Source organism: Oncorhynchus clarkii, chromosome 9 (assembly GCF_045791955.1).
Source record: "Oncorhynchus clarkii lewisi isolate Uvic-CL-2024 chromosome 9, UVic_Ocla_1.0, whole genome shotgun sequence".
In the NCBI taxonomy this organism is placed as follows: domain Eukaryota; kingdom Metazoa; phylum Chordata; class Actinopteri; order Salmoniformes; family Salmonidae; genus Oncorhynchus; species Oncorhynchus clarkii.
Window position 1 is genome coordinate 11119094 of NC_092155.1, and position 23941 is coordinate 11143034.

Sequence of the window (23941 nt, forward strand, 5' to 3'; positions counted from 1 at the left end):
CCCACTACCGACCACTACTATCACCTACTACCGACCACTACTATCACCCACTACTATCACCTACTACCGACCACTACTATCACCCACTACCGACCACTACTATCACCTACTACCTACCACTACTATCACCCACTACCTACCACTACTATCACCCACTACCTACCACTACTATCACCCACTACCTACCACTACTATCACCCACTACCTACCACTACTATCACCCACTACCTACCACTACTATCACCCACTACCGACCAGTACTATCACCCACTACCAACCACTACTATCACCCACTACCTACCACTATTATCACCCACTACCTACCACTACTATCACCCACTACCTACCACTACTATCACCCACTACCTACCACTACTATCACCCACTACCGACCACTACTATCACCCACTACCAACCACTACTATCACCCACTACCTACCACTACTATCACCCACTACTGACCACTACTATCACCCACTACCAACCACTACTATCACCCACTACCAACCGCTACTATCACCCACTACCACCCACTACTATCACCCACGACCGACCCCTACTATCACCCACTACCGACCACTACTATCACCCACTACCGACCACTACTATCACCTACTACCGACAACTACTATCACCTACTACCAACCGCTACTATCACCTACTACCGACCACTACTATCACCCACTACCGACCACTACTATCACCCACTACCGACCACTACAATCACCCACTACCTACCACTACTATCACCCACTACCTACCACTACTATCACCCACTACCGACCACTACTATCACCCACTACCTACCACTACTATCACCCACTACCTACCACTACTATCACCCACTACCTACCACTACTATCACCCACTACCTACCACTACCTACCACCACTATCACCCACTACCGACCACTACTATCACCCACTACCTACCACTACTATCATCCACTACCTACCACTACTATCACCCACTACCTACCACTACTATCACCCACTACTTACCACTACCATCACCCACTACCTACCACTACTATCACCCACTACCTACCACTACTATCACCCACTACCTACCACTACTATCACCCACTACCTACCACTACTATCACCCACTACCTACAACTACTATCACCCACTACCGACCACTACTATCACCCACTACCAACCACTACTATCACCCACTACCTACCACTACTATCACCCACTACCGACCACTACTATCACCCACTGCCAACCACTACTATCACCCACTACCTACCACTACTATCACCCACTACCTACCACTACTATTACCCACTACCTACCACTACTATCACCCACTACCGACCACTACTATCACCCACTACCTACCACTACTATCATCCACTACCTACCACTACTATCACCCACTACCTACCACTACTATCACCCACTACCTACCACTACTATCACCCACTGCCTACCACTACTATCACCTACTACCGACCACTACTATCACCCACTACGTACAACTACTATCACCCACTACCTACCTCTACTATCACCCACTACCTACCACTACTATCACCCACTACCTACCACTACTATCACCCACTACCTACCACTACTATCACCCACTACATACCACTACTATCACCCACTACGTACCACTACTATCACCCACTACCTACCACTACTATCACCCACTACCTACCACTACTATCACCTACTACCTACCACTACTATCACCCACTACCTACCACTACTATCACCCACTACCGACCACTACTATCACCCACTACCGAACACTACTATCACCCACTACCGACCACTACTATCACCTACTACCGACCACTACTATCACCCACTACTATCACCTACTAACGACCACTACTATCACCCACTACCGACCACTACTATCACCTACTACCTACCACTACTATCACCCACTACCTACCACTACTATCACCCACTACCTACCACTACTATCACCCACTACCTACCACTGCTATCACCCACTACCTACCACTACTATCACCCACTACCTACCACTACTATCACCCACTACCGACCAGTACTATCACCCACTACCAACCACTACTATCACCCACTACCTACCACTATTATCACCCACTACCTACCACTACTATCACCCACTACCTACCACTACTATCACCCACTACCTACCACTACTATCACCCACTACCGACCACTACTATCACCCACTACCAACCACTACTATCACCCACTACCTACCACTACTATCACCCACTACTGACCACTACTATCACCCACTACCAACCACTACTATCACCCACTACCAACCGCTACTATCACCCACTACCACCCACTACTATCACCCACGACCGACCCCTACTATCACCCACTACCGACCACTACTATCACCCACTACCGACCACTACTATCACCTACTACCGACAACTACTATCACCTACTACCAACCGCTACTATCACCTACTACCGACCACTACTATCACCCACTACCGACCACTACTATCACCCACTACCGACCACTACAATCACCCACTACCTACCACTACTATCACCCACTACCTACCACTACTATCACCCACTACCGACCACTACTATCACCCACTACCTACCACTACTATCACCCACTACCTACCACTACTATCACCCACTACCTACCACTACTATCACCCACTACCTACCACTACATACCACCACTATCACCCACTACCGACCACTACTATCACCCACTACCTACCACTACTATCATCCACTACCTACCACTACTATCACCCACTACCTACCACTACTATCACCCACTACTTACCACTACCATCAACCACTACCTACCACTACTATCACCCACTACCTACCACTACTATCACCCACTACCTACCACTACTATCACCCACTACCTACCACTACTATCACCCACTACCTACAACTACTATCACCCACTACCGACCACTACTATCACCCACTACCAACCACTACTATCACCCACTACCTACCACTACTATCACCCACTACCGACCACTACTATCACCCACTGCCAACCACTACTATCACCCAGTACCTACCACTACTATCACCCACTACCTACCACTACTATTACCCACTACCTACCACTACTATCACCCACTACCGACCACTACTATCACCCACTACCTACCACTACTATCATCCACTACCTACCACTACTATCACCCACTACCTACCACTACTATCACCCACTACCTACCACTACTATCACCCACTACATACCACTACTATCACCTACTACCGACCACTACTATCACCCACTACGTACAACTACTATCACCCACTACCTACCACTACTATCACCCACTACCTACCACTACTATCACCGACTACCTACCACTACTATCACCCACTACCTACCACTACTATCACCCACTACATACCACTACTATCACCCACTACGTACCACTACTATCACCCACTACCTACCACTACTATCACCCACTACCTACCACTACTATCACCTACTACCTACCACTACTATCACCCACTACCTACCACTACTATCACCCACTACCTACCACTACTATCACCCACTACGTACCACTACTATCACCCACTACCTACCGATACTATCACCCACTACGTACCACTACTATCACCCACTACCGACCACTACTATCACCCACTGCCAACCACTACTATCACCCACTACCTACCACTACTATCACCCACTACCTACCACTACTATTACCCACTACCTACCACTACTATCACCCACTACCGACCACTACTATCACCCACTACCTACCACTACTATCATCCACTACCTACCACTACTATCACCCACTACCTACCACTACTATCACCCACTACCTACCACTACTATCACCCACTGCCTACCACTACTATCACCTACTACCGACCTCTACTATCACCCACTACGTACAACTACTATCACCCACTACCTACCACTACTATCACCCACTACCTACCACTACTATCACCCACTACCTACCACTACTATCACCCACTACCTACCACTACTATCACCCACTACGTACCACTACTATCACCCACTGCCTACCACCACTATCACCCATTACCGACCACCACTATCACCCACTACGTACCACTACTATCACCCACTACCTACCACTACTATCACCCACTACCGACCACTACTATCACCCACTACCTACCACTACTATCACCCACTACCTACCACTACTATCACCCACTACGTACCACTACTATCACCCACTACCTACCACTACTATCACCCACTACCGACCACTACTATCACCCACTACGTACCACTACTATCACCCACTACCTACCACTACTATCACCCACTACCGACCACTACTATCACCCACTACCTACCACTACTATCACCCACTACCTACCACTACTATCACCCACTACGTACCACTACTATCACCCACTACCGACCACTACTATCACCCACTACCTACCACTACTATCACCCACCACCGACCACTACTATCACCCACTACCGACCACTACTATCACCCACTACGTACCACTACTATCACCCACTACGTACCACTACTATCACCCACTACCTACCACTACTATCACCCACTACCTACCACTACTATCACTCAGTACCACCCACTACTATCACCCACTACGTACCACTACTATCACCCACTACGTACCACTACTATCACCCACTACCTACCACTACTATCACCCACTACCGACCACTACTATCACCCACTACCGACCACTACTATCACCCACTACCTACCACTACTATCACCCACTACCTACCACTACTATCACCCACTACCTACCACTACTATCACCCACTACGTACCACTACTATCACCCACTACCTACCACTACTATCGCCCACTACCACCCACTACTATCACCCACTACGTACCACTACTATCACCCACTACCTACCACTACTATCACCCACTACCTACCACTACTATCACCCACTACCTACCACTACTATCACCCACTACGTACCACTACTATCACCTACTACCTACCACTACTATCACCCACTACCTACCACTACTATCACCCACTACCTACCACTACTATCACCCACTACGTACCACTACTATCACCCACTACCTACCACTACTATCACCCACTACCTACCACTACTATCACCCACTACCTACCACTACTATCACCCACTACGTACCACTACTATCACCCACTGCCTACCACCACTATCACCCATTACCGGCCACCACTATCACCCACTACGTACCACTACTATCACCCACTACCTACCACTACTATCACCCACTACCGACCACTACTATCACCCACTACCTACCACTACTATCACCCACTACCTACCACTACTATCACCCACTACGTACCACTACTATCACCCACTGCCTACCACCACTATCACCCATTACCGACCACCACTATCACCCACTACGTACCACTACTATCACCCACTACCTACCACTACTATCACCCACTACCGACCACTACTATCACCCACTACCTACCACTACTATCACCCACTACCTACCACTACTATCACCCACTACGTACCACTACTATCACCCACTACCTACCACTACTATCACACACTACCGACCACTACTATCACCCACTACGTACCACTACTATCACCCACTACCTACCACTACTATCACCCACTACCGACCACTACTATCACCCACTACCTACCACTACTATCACCCACTACCTACCACTACTATCACCCACTACGTACCACTACTATCACCCACTACCGACCACTACTATCACCCACTACCTACCACTACTATCACCCACCACCGACCACTACTATCACCCACTACCGACCACTACTATCACCCACTACGTACCACTACTATCACCCACTACGTACCACTACTATCACCCACTACCTACCACTACTATCACCCACTACCTACCACTACTATCACTCAGTACCACCCACTACTATCACCCACTACGTACCACTACTATCACCCACTACGTACCACTACTATCACCCACTACCTACCACTACTATCACCCACTACCGACCACTACTATCACCCACTACCGACCACTACTATCACCCACTACCTACCACTACTATCACCCACTACCTACCACTACTATCACCCACTACCTACCACTACTATCACCCACTACGTACCACTACTATCACCCACTACCTACCACTACTATCGCCCACTACCACCCACTACTATCACCCACTACGTACCACTACTATCACCCACTACCTACCACTACTATCACCCACTACCTACCACTACTATCACCCACTACCTACCACTACTATCACCCACTACGTACCACTACTATCACCTACTACCTACCACTACTATCACCCACTACCTACCACTACTATCACCCACTACCTACCACTACTATCACCCACTACGTACCACTACTATCACCCACTACCTACCACTACTATCACCCACTACCTACCACTACTATCACCCACTACCTACCACTACTATCACCCACTACGTACCACTACTATCACCCACTGCCTACCACCACTATCACCCATTACCGGCCACCACTATCACCCACTACGTACCACTACTATCACCCACTACCTACCACTACTATCACCCACTACCGACCACTACTATCACCCACTACCTACCACTACTATCACCCACTACCTACCACTACTATCACCCACTACGTACCACTACTATCATCCACTACCTACCACTACTATCACCCACTACCGACCACTACTATCACCCACTACATACCACTACTATCACCCACTACCTACCACTACTATCACCCACTACCTACCACTACTATCACCCACTACGTACCACTACTATCATCCACTACCTACCACTACTATCACCCACTACCTACCACTACTATCACCCACTACCGACCACTACTATCACCCACTACCTACCACTACTATCACCCACTACCGACCACTACAATCACCCACTACCTACCACTACTATCACCCACTACCGACCACTACTATCACCCACTACCTACCACTACTATCACCCACTACCTACCACTACTATCACCCACTACCTACCACTACTATCACCCACTACCTACCACTACATACCACCACTATCACCCACTACCGACCACTACTATCACCCACTACCTACCACTACTATCATCCACTACCTACCACTACTATCACCCACTACCTACCACTACTATCACCCACTACTTACCACTACCATCAACCACTACCTACCACTACTATCACCCACTACCTACCACTACTATCACCCACTACCTACCACTACTATCACCCACTACCTACCACTACTATCACCCACTACCTACAACTACTATCACCCACTACCGACCACTACTATCACCCACTACCAACCACTACTATCACCCACTACCTACCACTACTATCACCCACTACCGACCACTACTATCACCCACTGCCTACCACTACTATCACCCACTACCTACCACTACTATCACCCACTACCTACCACTACTATTACCCACTACCTACCACTACTATCACCCACTACCGACCACTACTATCACCCACTACCTACCACTACTATCATCCACTACCTACCACTACTATCACCCACTACCTACCACTACTATCACCCACTACCTACCACTACTATCACCCACTGCCTACCACTACTATCACCTACTACCGACCACTACTATCACCCACTACGTACAACTACTATCACCCACTACCTACCACTACTATCACCCACTACCTACCACTACTATCACCGACTACCTACCACTACTATCACCCACTACCTACCACTACTATCACCCACTACATACCACTACTATCACCCACTACGTACCACTACTATCACCCACTACCTACCACTACTATCACCCACTACCTACCACTACTATCACCTACTACCTACCACTACTATCACCCACTACCTACCACTACTATCACCCACTACCTACCACTACTATCACCCACTACGTACCACTACTATCACCCACTACCTACCGCTACTATCACCCACTACCTACCACTACTATCACCCACTACCTACCACTACTATCACCGACTACCTACCACTACTATCACCCACTACCTACCACTACTATCACCCACTACATACCACTACTATCACCCACTACCTACCACTACTATCACCCACTACCGACCACTACTATCACCCACTACCTACCACTACTATCATCCACTACCTACCACTACTATCACCCACTACCTACCACTACTATCACCCACTACCTACCACTACTATCACCCACTGCCTACCACTACTATCACCTACTACCGACCACTACTATCACCCACTACGTACAACTACTATCACCCACTACCTACCACTACTATCACCCACTACCTACCACTACTATCACCCACTACCTACCACTACTATCACCCACTACCTACCACTACTATCACCCACTACGTACCACTACTATCACCCACTGCCTACCACCACTATCACCCATTACCGACCACCACTATCACCCACTACGTACCACTACTATCACCCACTACCTACCACTACTATCACCCACTACCGACCACTACTATCACCCACTACCTACCACTACTATCACCCACTACCTACCACTACTATCACCCACTACGTACCACTACTATCACCCACTACCTACCACTACTATCACCCACTACCGACCACTACTATCACCCACTACGTACCACTACTATCACCCACTACCTACCACTACTATCACCCACTACCGACCACTACTATCACCCACTACCTACCACTACTATCACCCACTACCTACCACTACTATCACCCACTACGTACCACTACTATCACCCACTACCGACCACTACTATCACCCACTACCTACCACTACTATCACCCACCACCGACCACTACTATCACCCACTACCGACCACTACTATCACCCACTACGTACCACTACTATCACCCACTACGTACCACTACTATCACCCACTACCTACCACTACTATCACCCACTACCTACCACTACTATCACTCAGTACCACCCACTACTATCACCCACTACGTACCACTACTATCACCCACTACGTACCACTACTATCACCCACTACCTACCACTACTATCACCCACTACCGACCACTACTATCACCCACTACCGACCACTACTATCACCCACTACCTACCACTACTATCACCCACTACCTACCACTACTATCACCCACTACCTACCACTACTATCACCCACTACGTACCACTACTATCACCCACTACCTACCACTACTATCACCCACTACCACCCACTACTATCACCCACTACGTACCACTACTATCACCCACTACCTACTACCTACCACTACTATCACCCACTACCTACCACTACTATCACCCACTACCTACCACTACTATCACCCACTACGTACCACTACTATCACCTACTACCTACCACTACTATCACCCACTACCTACCACTACTATCACCCACTACCTACCACTACTATCACCCACTACGTACCACTACTATCACCCACTACCTACCACTACTATCACCCACTACCTACCACTACTATCACCCACTACCTACCACTACTATCACCCACTACGTACCACTACTATCACCCACTGCCTACCACCACTATCACCCATTACCGGCCACCACTATCACCCACTACGTACCACTACTATCACCCACTACCTACCACTACTATCACCCACTACCGACCACTACTATCACCCACTACCTACCACTACTATCACCCACTACCTACCACTACTATCACCCACTACGTACCACTACTATCATCCACTACCTACCACTACTATCACCCACTACCGACCACTACTATCACCCACTACATACCACTACTATCACCCACTACCTACCACTACTATCACCCACTACCGACCACTACTATCACCCACTACCTACCACTACTATCACCCACTACCTACCACTACTATCACCCACTACCTACAACTACTATCACCCACTACCGACCACTACTATCACCCACTACCAACCACTACTATCACCCACTACCTACCACTACTATCACCCACTACCGACCACTACTATCACCCACTGCCAACCACTACTATCACCCACTACCTACCACTACTATCACCCACTACCTACCACTACTATTACCCACTACCTACCACTACTATCACCCACTACCGACCACTACTATCACCCACTACCTACCACTACTATCATCCACTACCTACCACTACTATCACCCACTACCTACCACTACTATCACCCACTACCTACCACTACTATCACCCACTGCCTACCACTACTATCACCTACTACCGACCACTACTATCACCCACTACGTACAACTACTATCACCCACTACCTACCACTACTATCACCCACTACCTACCACTACTATCACCCACTACCTACCACTACTATCACCCACTACCTACCACTACTATCACCCACTACCTACCACTACTATCACCCACTACATACCACTACTATCACCCACTACGTACCACTACTATCACCCACTACCTACCACTACTATCACCTACTACCTACCACTACTATCACCCACTACCTACCACTACTATCACCCACTACCTACCACTACTATCACCCACTACGTACCACTACTGTCACCCACTACCTACCACTACTATCACCCACTACGTACCACTACTATCACCTACTACCTACCACTACTATCACCCACTACCTACCACTACTATCACCCACTACCTACCACTACTATCACCCACTACGTACCACTACTATCACCCACTACGTACCACTACTATCACCCACTACCTACCACTACTATCACCCACTACGTACCACTACTATCACCTACTACCTACCACTACTATCACCCACTACCTACCACTACTATCACCCACTACCTACCACTACTATCACCCACTACGTACCACTACTATCACCTACTACCTACCACTACTATCACCCACTACCTACCACTACTATCACCCACTACCTACCACTACTATCACCCACTACGTACCACTACTATCACCCACTACCTACCACTACTATCACCCACTACCTACCACTACTATCACCCACTACCTACCACTACTATCACCCACTACGTACCACTACTATCACCCACTGCCTACCACCACTATCACCCATTACCGACCACCACTATCACCCACTACGTACCACTACTATCACCCACTACCTACCACTACTATCACCCACTACCGACCACTACTATCACCCACTGCCTACCACTACTATCACCTACTACCGACCACTACTATCACCCACTACGTACAACTACTATCACCCACTACCTACCACTACTATCACCCACTACCTACCACTACTATCACCCACTACGTACCACTACTATCACCCACTACCTACCACTACTATCACCCACTACCGACCACTACTATCACCCACTACCTACCACTACTATCACCCACTACCTACCACTACTATCACCCACTACGTACCACTGCTATCACCCACTACCGACCACTACTATCACCCACTACCTACCACTACTATCACCCACTACCGACCACTACTATCACCCACTACCTACCACTACTATCACCCACTACGTACCACTACTATCACCCACTACCTACCACTACTATCACCCACTACCTACCACTACTATCACCCACTACCAACCACTACTATCACCCACTACGTACCACTACTATCACCCACTACCAACCACTACTATCACCCACTACCAACCACTACTATCACCCACTACGTACCACTACTATCACCCACTACCAACCACTACTATCACCCACTACGTACCACTACTATCACCCACTACGTACCACTACTATCACCCACTACCGACCACTACTATCACCCACTACCAACCACTACTATCACCCACTACGTACCACTACTATCACCCACTACCAACCACTACTATCACCCACTACCGACCACTACTATCACCCACTACCAACCACTACTATCACCCACTACGTACCACTACTATCACCCACTACCAACCACTACTAGCACCCACTACGTACCACTACTATCACCCACTGCCTACCACTACTATCACCCACTACCTACCACTACTATCACCCACTACCGACCACTACTATCACCCACTACCAACCACTACTATCACCCACTATGTACCACTACTATCACCCACTACCAACCACTACTATCACCCACTACCGACCACTACTATCACCCACTACCAACCACTACTATCACCCACTACGTACCACTACTATCACCCACTACCAACCACTACTATCACCCACTACGTACCACTACTATCACCCACTGCCTACCACTACTATCACCCACTACCTACCACTACTATCACCCACTACCTACCACTACTATCACCCACTACCAACCACTACTATCACCCACTACGTACCACTACTATCACCCACTACCAACCACTACTATCACCCACTACCAACCACTACTATCACCCACTACGTACCACTACTATCACCCACTACCAACCACTACTATCACCCACTACGTACCACTACTATCACCCACTACCGACCACTACTATCACCCACTACCAACCACTACTATCACCCACTACGTACCACTACTATCACCCACTACCAACCACTACTATCACCCACTACGTACCACTACTATCACCCACGACCGACCACTACTCACCTGCCCTTTTTTTCTTTCATTTCAAACTCTAGAGGGTCAGAAACTCCAGACTCTTGATCCTCTTCCTCACCAGCTGCCACCTCTTCTACACTCTTCCCTCTCTCTGGACACATTGTCTATATCTCTATCTCTCTAACCCAGTAGAAATCTCTCTCTGGACACATTGTCTATATCTCTATCTCTCTAACCCAGTAGACATCTCTCTCTCTGGACACATTGTCTATATGTCTATCTCTATAATCCAGTAGACGTCTCTCTCTCTCCATCCAGACCAGCTGTCCAGCCCACTGTGACCAGGGTAGACCCCACAGCAGACAGGCTCCACCACGCAGCCCACTGCCCAGCTCCGTAAGACCCCCACCACCACCACGATGCCCCCCACTGTCCCCCTGTCCGTGTCTGCGACGTTCCCTGTTTCTTTGTCCCCTGACCTCACTTAACATGTCCATCTGTCTGTGTTGGGTGATTGTGGTCCTGTGGTGTTCATGTCCCCTCTCTTTGTACCCCAACCCCTCTCTTCTCTCCACCAGGACCCTGGACCCTCCGTCTGCATCCTTGTCCCTGTGTCCCCTTAAAGCATACTGCTTGCCAGTTCCTCATCCCTCTGTTTTATGTTGTGTTTATTATGTTTTACGCTGATTCCTAAAAGCTTCCATTAGCGGGACTGAGTGTTGTGAAGGTAGGATGTGTAGTCGATAATGGTGGAGGGGCTTCCTTTCCGTGTGTCTCAAAGAGGAGAAAGAATCTATAAATAATAACTCTCTTTTGTCTTGGTTTCTTTCCATCTCTCCATCCCTCTCCATCTCTCCATCTCTCCATCCCTCTCCATCTCTCCATCCCTCTCCATCTCTCCATCCCTCTCCATCTCTCCATCCCTCTCCATCTCTCCATCCCTCTCCATCTCTCCATCCCTCTCCATCTCTCCATCCCTCTCCATTTCTCCATCCCTCTCCATCTCTCTCCATCTCTCCATCCCTCTTCATCTCTCCATCCCTCTCCACTATCCCTCCATCAGGAGCAGCAGAAACAGGTGGAGGATCCGGGCAGAGAGGTGAAGAAGGTGAGGAAGGCCAGGAATCGCAGACAGGAGTGGAATATGATGGCCTATGATAAGGAGTTCCGCCCGGACACACGACTCACCCCCTCACCCTACCACGGAATGTCCTCCGAGGGGTCATTATCACCTGATAACAGGTAGGTTCATTAATCAATCAGTCAATCAATTAGTCAATCAATCTGACTATTTCAAATGGCTCAGTTGACCTGACCCTGTATATAGTATGGTATTAACTGACCCTGTATATAGTATGGTATTAACTGACCCTGTATATAGTATGGTATTGAACTGACCCTGTATATAGTATGGTATTGAACTGACCCTGTATATAGTATGGTATTGAACTGACCCTGTAAATAGTATGGTATTGAACTGACCCTGTATATAGTATGGTATTGTAACTGACCCTGTATATAGTATGGTATTGAACTGACCCTGTATATAGTATGGTATTGAACTGACCCTGTATATAGTATGGTATTGAACTGACCCTGTATATAGTATGGTATTGAACTGACCCTGTATATAGTATGGTATTGAACTGACCCTGTATATAATATGTAATTGAACTGACCCTGTATATAGTATGGTATTGAACTGACCCTGTATATCAGGGGTGTCAAAGTCAAATGGACGGAGGGCCAAATAAAAAAATCAGCTACAAGACGAGGGCCGGACTGTTCGAATGTTCATTGAAAAATTTTTAAATGACGCATATAGTCTAGTGAACCTAATTGAACCTACTGAAAACCTAACAAATATATTACAATATGATCAGATAAATAAAGCAATATTTTCTTATGGCTCTGTCAGTAATCTTTAATTTTCAACAGACACAAAAGACAAATTTCCTTTATATAAATATCCCCATAACATGAACATTAAATGAAAGAAACCGGTATTCAAGGCACCATCAGTAGACTATATTTTCTATTTTAGCAAAAGTGGGCTAAATTTACTTCAAAGAAAAAACAATAATAGCAATTTTCTATCATCCACTCAACTGAAATATTTTTAAAATATAATTGGATTGAAATACAAAAAAATAAAGTGCAAAAATCTATTAATCAAAAACAACACTTTGTTTAAGGAGAAGTAACATGCAGTGAAAACAAATATTAAATTTTAACTTTTAAACTTGAACTGAGTAAAAACTCTAAATATGTGATTGCACAGTAATGTTCACTTGTTTGAGGTTGAGGGTGATACTTGGTGGTGTCCCATCTTTTCCACAAGTTCATCAATGTTCGGGGTAAGGCTCTGAGCTGAAGAAATCCTCAGAATTGAGTGGAGGTGTTCAGCAGTAAGTCGACTTCTGTGTGATGTTTTGTTCAGGTTCATCAAAGAAAACAGTTGTTCACACAGGTATGTGCTGCCAAACATAGACAACGTTTGAGCAGCCTGGATGCGCAGCTGGGGCATTGTGCCGGGGAGGAAACGGGCAAACTCCGCAGCACCCACTGCCGCATATTTTTCCCTCAGTGCATCATTGCATTGGAGGTCAATCAACTCCATTTGGAGGTTTGGTGGTGAGCTTTCCACGTCAACAGCAAATGGGTTACCGAGCAGTTCCAACCTGCTTTTTTGTGCTTCAAAGTCAGCAAATCGGCGTCGAAAGTCAGTGGTAAGCATACCTATTTTATCAGCCAACTGTGTGCTCGGGAACGCACTGGTAGAGAGCTTCTCTTTCATGGTCTGGCAGCTGGGAAAGTGGCTCAAATTTTCTTTCCGCATCTGCGTCTCCCACAGAGTCAGTTTGGTTTTAAATGCCTTCACTGTACTGTACATATCAGAGATGACACGATCCCGACCCTGCAGCTGCAAGTTTATTGCATTCAGATGACTCGTAATGTCACACAGAAAAGCCATTTCACACAGAAACATTTCGTCTCGGAGTTGTGTTGTGTCTTTCCCTTTGCTGTCCAAGAATAGACAAATCTCCTCACGAAGCTCGAAACATCTTTGAAGCACCTTTCCCTGGCTTAGCCATCGCACCTCTGTGTGATAAGGCAAATCACCATGCTCCGTTTCTAACTCCGTCAGAAATGCCTTGAACTGGCGGTGATTCAAACCTTTGGCTCTGATAAAGTTAACTGTGCGCGTGATGATGCTCATTACATGCTCCATTTTCAAGGCTTTACCGCACAACGCTTCCTGGTGTATGATACAATGATAAGCTGTCAGCTCACCTGTCGCGTTTTCCTCTTGCATCTTTTCCCGTATCTTCGCCACCAGTCCGCTCCTGTGTCCACACATCGCAGGTGCTCCGTCGGTTGTCAAACCCACGAGTTTTTCCCAAGGCAGCTCCATCTCATTTACACATCTTGACACCTCTTCATACAAATCATGCCCCGTAGTTGTGCCATGCATAGGACGTAAAGCCAAAAACTCCTCTGTCACGCTTAGGTTGGAGTCCACTCCGCGGATGAAAATTGACAACTGGGCAATGTCAGAAATGTCGGTGCTCTCATCCACAGCCAAGGAATATGCAATAAAATCTTTTCCCTTTTTCACAAGCTGCTCTTTTAGATTGATGGACAACTGGTCTACTCTCTCGGCAATGGTGTTTCTGCTCAGACTCACATTTAAAAAGAGTTGCCTTTTTTCTGGGCAAACTTCGTCACAAACTTTAATCATGCAGTTTTTGATGAAATCCCCCTCCGTAAATGGCCGGGCTGATTTAGCGATCTCTTCTGCCAAAATAAAACTGGCCTTGACAGCAGCCTGGCCTTGTGATTTGGCTTTTTTGAACAGAGCCTGTCGAGATTTGAGGCCTCGTTTTAATTCCTCTGCCTTTTGTAGCCTTTGTTCCATGTCCATATTCTTGTTTTTGTCCGCGTGTTTCGTTTCATAATGTCGTCTCAGATTATACTCTTTCAGTACCGCCACACTTTCTCCACACAGAAGACACACAGGTTTTCCAGCTACCTTCGTGAACATATACTCCGACTCCCACCTTGTTTGAAACCCCCGGTTCTCAGTATCCACCTTCCGTTTTGCCATTTTTGATGGGTATCTGAAAGTTAATTTTACTGTGATGCTGACGACTGCTGTGCCAATAAATATTGAAATGAAGCAGCCTACTGCTCGGTGCGTCACCTTTGCATTGTGGGAAATGTAGTATTGGTGCGTGTAAAAGATCTGCGGGCTGCCGGCTTGCTGCGGGCCGGTTCTAATAATAAATCAAGATCATCCCAGGGGCCGTAAAAAACCTTCTTGCGGGCCGGATGTGGCCCGCGGGCCTTGACTCTGACATATGTGCTGTATATAGTATGGTATTGAACTGACCCTGTATATAGTATGGTATTGAACTGACCCTGTATATAGTATGGTATTGATCTGACCCTGTATATAGTATGGTATTGAACTGACCCTGTATATAGAATGGTATTGTAACTGACCCTGTATATAGTATGGTATTGAACTGACCCTGTATATAGTATGGTATTGAACTGACCCTGTATATAGTATGGTATTGAACTGACCCTGTATATAGTGTGACACTGGCTAGCCTTCCACTGAGCTCTGCTGATTGGACAGACACTGGTTAGCCTTCTACTGACCTCTGCTGATTGGACAGACACTGGCTAGCCTTCCACTGACCTCTGCTGATTGGACAGACACTGGTTAGCCTTCTACTGACCTCTGCTGATTGGACAGACACTGGCTAGCCTTCTACTGACTGCTGATTGGACAGACACTGGCTAGCCTTCCACTGACCTCTGCTGATTGGACAGACACTGGCTAGCCTTCCACTGACCTCTGCTGATTGGACAGACACTGGCTAGCCTTCTACTGACTGCTGATTGGACAGACACTGGTTAGCCTTCTACTGACCTCTGCTGATTGGACAGACACTGGTTAGCCTTCTACTGACCTCTGCTGATTGGACAGACACTGGCTAGCCTTCTACTGACCTCTGCTGGGGAGTGGAAAACACTAGACGTCTATGTAGAATTTCTGATTATATCAATGAGTGTGTGTTCTTGTTAAGGATATGACAAGTTAGAAATAAGTATCTACAACAACGGAAACTAGGTAACTTTATCCCCCCCCCCTACTCCACCCCTCCCAGGTCGATGGCATCAGACATGGGCGATCATTCCTACCCTGCCAGCCCTAACCACCCCTCCCAGCCCACCTCTGCCCCCCACCCCATCGATGGTGCCCCCCACCTCACCCAAGCCCCCCAGACTCAGTCTCTGGACAGGGGAGGGTACCCCAGAGCCAACCCCCCCTCTGGGGCGGCCGCCGCCGTACGACAAATCGCATCACTGGGGCGCACCCAGCCCCCCCACCAACCCCCCGCCCAGTCCGAGGGAGGGGCACTCAACGGTCCACGTCAGCAGTCCGTCAAGGACTACAGGGCTCATGGGTAAGTCAACTACCACGTACTGTAGGCTACTAGGTATTGTGTCATTAGGTATTACTAGGTATTGAGTCATTAGGTATTACTAGGTATTGTGTCATTAGGTATTACTAGGTATTGAGTCATTAGATATTACTAGGTATTGTGTCGTTAGGTATTACTAGGTATTGAGTCATTAGGTATTACTAGGTATTGAGTCATTAGGTATTACTAGGTATTGAGTCATTATGTATTACTAGGTATTGTGTCATTGGGTATTACTAGGTATTGTGTCATTGGGTATTACTAGGTATTGAGTCATTGGGTATTACTAGGTATTGTGTCATTAGGTATTACTAGGTATTGAGTCATTAGGTATTACTAGGTATTGTGTCATTAGGTATTACTAGGTTTTGAGTCATTATGTATTACTAGGTATTGTGTCATTAGGTATTACTAGGTATTGTGTCATTAGGTATTACTAGGTATTTAGTCATTAGGTATTACTAGGTATTGTGTCATTAGGTATTACTAGGTATTGAGTCATTAGGTATTACTAGGTATTGTGTCATTAGGTATTACTAGGTTTTGAGTCATTAGGTATTACTAGGTATTGAGTCATTGGGTATTACTAGGTATTGTGTCATTAGGTATTACTAGGTATTGAGTCATTAGGTATTACTAGGTATTGTGTCATTAGGTATTACTAGGTATTGAGTCATTAGGTATTACTAGGTATTGTGTCGTTAGGTATTACTAGGTATTGTGTCATTAGGTATTACTAGGTATTGAGTCATTAGGTATTACTAGGTATTGTGTCATTAGGTATTACTAGGTATTGAGTCATTGGGTATTACTAGGTATTGTGTCATTAGGTATTACTAGGTATTGAGTCAATACATTAAGACCTATTCCATATCTATATATCGGTTACATAAATTAGTAGACTGTTAGGGTTATGTTGTCAATCTGACTTTAACACTCAATTGCAGGCCTGCAGATCTGTATACGTACTGTGGATAGTAGAACCTCTCAGATAAATCACGCCAACACAAATGTTCTGTTCTCAAAAAGTATATATGATGCTAACCACATTTCCATCTACAGTTTTTATGCGAGAAAAGTAATTTAGTTAGAAAATAAAAACGACAGGAGTGATGGAAACGTGATCAGATCATTTGTTCATTCGACACAGTGGAGGCGTTTAGTGTCTCTGATATTAATTACACAGGAAATGGCAGAGGAAACGCCATATATTGAAATAATAACCATCATATCGAAGAAAAATTGGAGTCACGCGATGATGTGTTGTCCTCCCACTGTCATGATGAGAGAGAGGTGTTGTCCTCCCACTGTCATGATGAGAGAAAGGTGTTGTCCTCCCACTGTCATGATGAGAGAGAGGTCTTGTCTGATTCACTGATGAGAGAGAGGTGTTGTCTGATTCACTGTCATGATGAGAGAGAGGTGTTGTCTGATTCACTGTCATGATGAGAGAGAGGTGTTGTCTGATTCACTGATGAGAGAGAGGTGTTGTCTGATTCAGTGTCATGATGAGAGAGAGAGGTGTTGTCTGATTCACTGATGAGAGAGAGGTGTTGTCTGATTCACTGTCATGATGAGAGAGAGGTGTTGTCTGATTCACTGATGAGAGAGAGGTGTTGTCTGATTCACTGATGAGAGAGAGGTGTTATCTGATTCACTGATGAGAGAGAGATGTTGTCTGATTCACTGTCATGATGAGAGAGAGGTGTTATCTGATTCACTGATGAGAGAGAGGTGTTGTCCTCCCACAGTCATGATGAGAGAGAGGTGTTGTCCTCCCACTGTCATGATGAGAGAGAGGTGTTGCCCTCCCACTGTCATGATGAGAGAGAGGTGTTGTCTAATTCACTGTCATGATGAGAGAGAGGTGTTGTCTGATTCACTGTCATGATGAGAGAGAGGTGTTGTCTGATTCACTGATGAGAGAGAGGTGTTGTCTAATTCACTGTCATGATGAGAGAGAGGTGTTGTCCTCCCACTGTAATGATGAGAGAGAGGTGTTGTCCTCCCATTGTCATGATGAGAGAGAGGTGTTGTCCTCCCACTGTCATGATGAGAGAGAGGTGTTGCCCTCCCACTGTCATGATGAGAGAGAGGTGTTGTCTAATTCACTGTCATGATGAGAGAGAGGTGTTGTCTGATTCACTGTCATGATGAGAGAGAGGTGTTGTCTGATTCACTGATGAGAGAGGGGTGTTGTCTGATTCACTGTCATGATGAGAGAGAGATGTTGTCTGATTCACTGATGAGAGAGAGGTGTTGTCTAATTCACTGTCATGATGAGAGAGAGGTGTTGTCTGATTCACTGATAAGAGAGAGGTGTGGTCTAATTCACTGTCATGATGAGAGAGAGGTGTTGTCCTCCCACTGTCATGATGAGAGAGAGGTGTTGCCCTCCCACTGTCATGATGAGAGAGAGGTGTTGTCTGATTCACTGTCATGATGAGAGAGAGGTGTTGTCTGATTCACTGATGAGAGAGAGGTGTTGTCTGATTCACTGATGAGAGAGGGGTGTTGTCTGATTCACTGTCATGATGAGAGAGAGATGTTGTCTGATTCACTGATGAGAGAGAGGTGTTGTCTAATTCACTGTCATGATGAGAGAGAGGTGTTTTCTGATTCACTGTCATGATGAGAGAGAGGTGTTGTCTGATTCACTGTCATGATGAGAGAGAGGTGTTGTCTGATTCACTGTCATGATGAGAGAGAGGTGTTGTCCTCCCACTGTCATGATGAGAGAGAGGTGTTGTCATATTCACTGATGAGAGAGAGGTGTTGTCTGATTCACTGATGAGAGAGGGGTGTTGTCTGATTCACTGTCATGATGAGAGAGAGATGTTGTCTGATTCACTGATGAGAGAGAGGTGTTGTCTAATTCACTGTCATGATGAGAGAGAGGTGTTTTCTGATTCACTGTCATGATGAGAGAGAGGTGTTGTCTGATTCACTGTCATGATGAGAGAGAAGTGTTGTCTGATTCACTGTCATGATGAGAGAGAGGTGTTGTCCTCCCACTGTCATGATGAGAGAGAGGTGTTGTCCTCCCACTGTCATGATGAGAGAGAGGTGTTGTCTGATTCACTGTCATGATGAGAGAGAGGTGTTGTCTGATTCACTGATGAGAGAGAGGTGTTGTCTAATTCACTGTCATGATGAGAGAGAGGTGTTGTCCTCCCACTGTCATGATGAGAGAGAGGTATTGTCCTCCCACTGTCATGATGAGAGAGAGGTGTTGTCCTCCCACTGTCATGATGAGAGAGAGGTGTTGCCTTCCCACTGTCATGATGAGAGAGAGGTGTTGTCTGATTCCCTGTTATGATGAGAGAGAGGTGTTGTCTGATTCACTGTCATGATGAGAGAGAGGTGTTATCTGATTTCCTGTTATGATGAGAGAGAGGTGTTGTCTGATTCACTGTCATGATGAGAGAGAGGTGTTGTCTGATTCACTGTCATGATGAGAGAGAGGTGTTGTCTGATTCACTGATGAGAGAGAGGTGTTGTCTGATTCAGTGTCATGATGAGAGAGAGAGGTGTTGTCTGATTCACTGATGAGAGAGAGGTGTTGTCTGATTCACTGTCATGATGAGAGAGAGGTGTTGTCTGATTCACTGATGAGAGAGAGGTGTTGTCTGATTCACTGATGAGAGAGAGGTGTTATCTGATTCACTGATGAGAGAGAGATGTTGTCTGATTCACTGTCATGATGAGAGAGAGGTGTTATCTGATTCACTGATGAGAGAGAGGTGTTGTCCTCCCACTGTCATGATGAGAGAGAGGTGTTGTCCTCCCACTGTCATGATGAGAGAGAGGTGTTGCCCTCCCACTGTCATGATGAGAGAGAGGTGTTGTCTAATTCACTGTCATGATGAGAGAGAGGTGTTGTCTGATTCACTGTCATGATGAGAGAGAGGTGTTGTCTGATTCACTGATGAGAGAGAGGTGTTGTCTAATTCACTGTCATGATGAGAGAGAGGTGTTGTCCTCCCACTGTAATGATGAGAGAGAGGTGTTGTCCTCCCATTGTCATGATGAGAGAGAGGTGTTGTCCTCCCACTGTCATGATGAGAGAGAGGTGTTGCCCTCCCACTGTCATGATGAGAGAGAGGTGTTGTCTAATTCACTGTCATGATGAGAGAGAGGTGTTGTCTGATTCACTGTCATGATGAGAGAGAGGTGTTGTCTGATTCACTGATGAGAGAGGGGTGTTGTCTGATTCACTGTCATGATGAGAGAGAGATGTTGTCTGATTCACTGATGAGAGAGAGGTGTTGTCTAATTCACTGTCATGATGAGAGAGAGGTGTTGTCTGATTCACTGATAAGAGAGAGGTGTGGTCTAATTCACTGTCATGATGAGAGAGAGGTGTTGTCCTCCCACTGTCATGATGAGAGAGAGGTGTTGCCCTCCCACTGTCATGATGAGAGAGAGGTGTTGTCTGATTCACTGTCATGATGAGAGAGAGGTGTTGTCTGATTCACTGATGAGAGAGAGGTGTTGTCTGATTCACTGATGAGAGAGGGGTGTTGTCTGATTCACTGTCATGATGAGAGAGAGATGTTGTCTGATTCACTGATGAGAGAGAGGTGTTGTCTAATTCACTGTCATGATGAGAGAGAGGTGTTTTCTGATTCACTGTCATGATGAGAGAGAGGTGTTGTCTGATTCACTGTCATGATGAGAGAGAGGTGTTGTCTGATTCACTGTCATGATGAGAGAGAGGTGTTGTCCTCCCACTGTCATGATGAGAGAGAGGTGTTGTCATATTCACTGATGAGAGAGAGGTGTTGTCTGATTCACTGATGAGAGAGGGGTGTTGTCTGATTCACTGTCATGATGAGAGAGAGATGTTGTCTGATTCACTGATGAGAGAGAGGTGTTGTCTAATTCACTGTCATGATGAGAGAGAGGTGTTTTCTGATTCACTGTCATGATGAGAGAGAGGTGTTGTCTGATTCACTGTCATGATGAGAGAGAGGTGTTGTCTGATTCACTGTCATGATGAGAGAGAGGTGTTGTCCTCCCACTGTCATGATGAGAGAGAGGTGTTGTCCTCCCACTGTCATGATGAGAGAAAGGTGTTGTCCTCCCACTGTCATGATGAGAGAGAGGTCTTGTCTGATTCACTGATGAGAGAGAGGTGTTGTCTGATTCACTGTCATGATGAGAGAGAGGTGTTGTCTGATTCACTGTCATGATGAGAGAGAGGTGTTGTCTGATTCACTGATGAGAGAGAGGTGTTGTCTGATTCAGTGTCATGATGAGAGAGAGAGGTGTTGTCTGATTCACTGATGAGAGAGAGGTGTTGTCTGATTCACTGTCATGATGAGAGAGAGGTGTTGTCTGATTCACTGATGAGAGAGAGGTGTTGTCTGATTCACTGATGAGAGAGAGGTGTTATCTGATTCACTGATGAGAGAGAGATGTTGTCTGATTCACTGTCATGATGAGAGAGAGGTGTTATCTGATTCACTGATGAGAGAGAGGTGTTGTCCTCCCACTGTCATGATGAGAGAGAGGTGTTGTCCTCCCACTGTCATGATGAGAGAGAGGTGTTGCCCTCCCACTGTCATGATGAGAGAGAGGTGTTGTCTAATTCACTGTCATGATGAGAGAGAGGTGTTGTCTGATTCACTGTCATGATGAGAGAGAGGTGTTGTCTGATTCACTGATGAGAGAGAGGTGTTGTCTAATTCACTGTCATGATGAGAGAGAGGTGTTGTCCTCCCACTGTAATGATGAGAGAGAGGTGTTGTCCTCCCATTGTCATGATGAGAGAGAGGTGTTGTCCTCCCACTGTCATGATGAGAGAGAGGTGTTGCCCTCCCACTGTCATGATGAGAGAGAGGTGTTGTCTAATTCACTGTCATGATGAGAGAGAGGTGTTGTCTGATTCACTGTCATGATGAGAGAGAGGTGTTGTCTGATTCACTGATGAGAGAGGGGTGTTGTCTGATTCACTGGCA

General features: G+C 46.5%; 1 protein-coding gene across 1 annotated transcript in view; it reads left to right on the top strand.

Annotated features, from left to right (window-relative positions):
• Nucleotides 1–23941, top strand: part of LOC139417086 (actin-binding protein WASF3-like) — a 114325-nt gene that overhangs the window by 61184 nt on the left and 29200 nt on the right. Inside the window, exons 6-8 of the mRNA XM_071166334.1 lie at nucleotides 12799–12876; nucleotides 13544–13722; nucleotides 17661–17960. Of these exons, the coding sequence (XP_071022435.1) occupies nucleotides 12799–12876; nucleotides 13544–13722; nucleotides 17661–17960 (557 nt within the window). The remainder of the gene's footprint in view (nucleotides 1–12798; nucleotides 12877–13543; nucleotides 13723–17660; nucleotides 17961–23941) is intronic.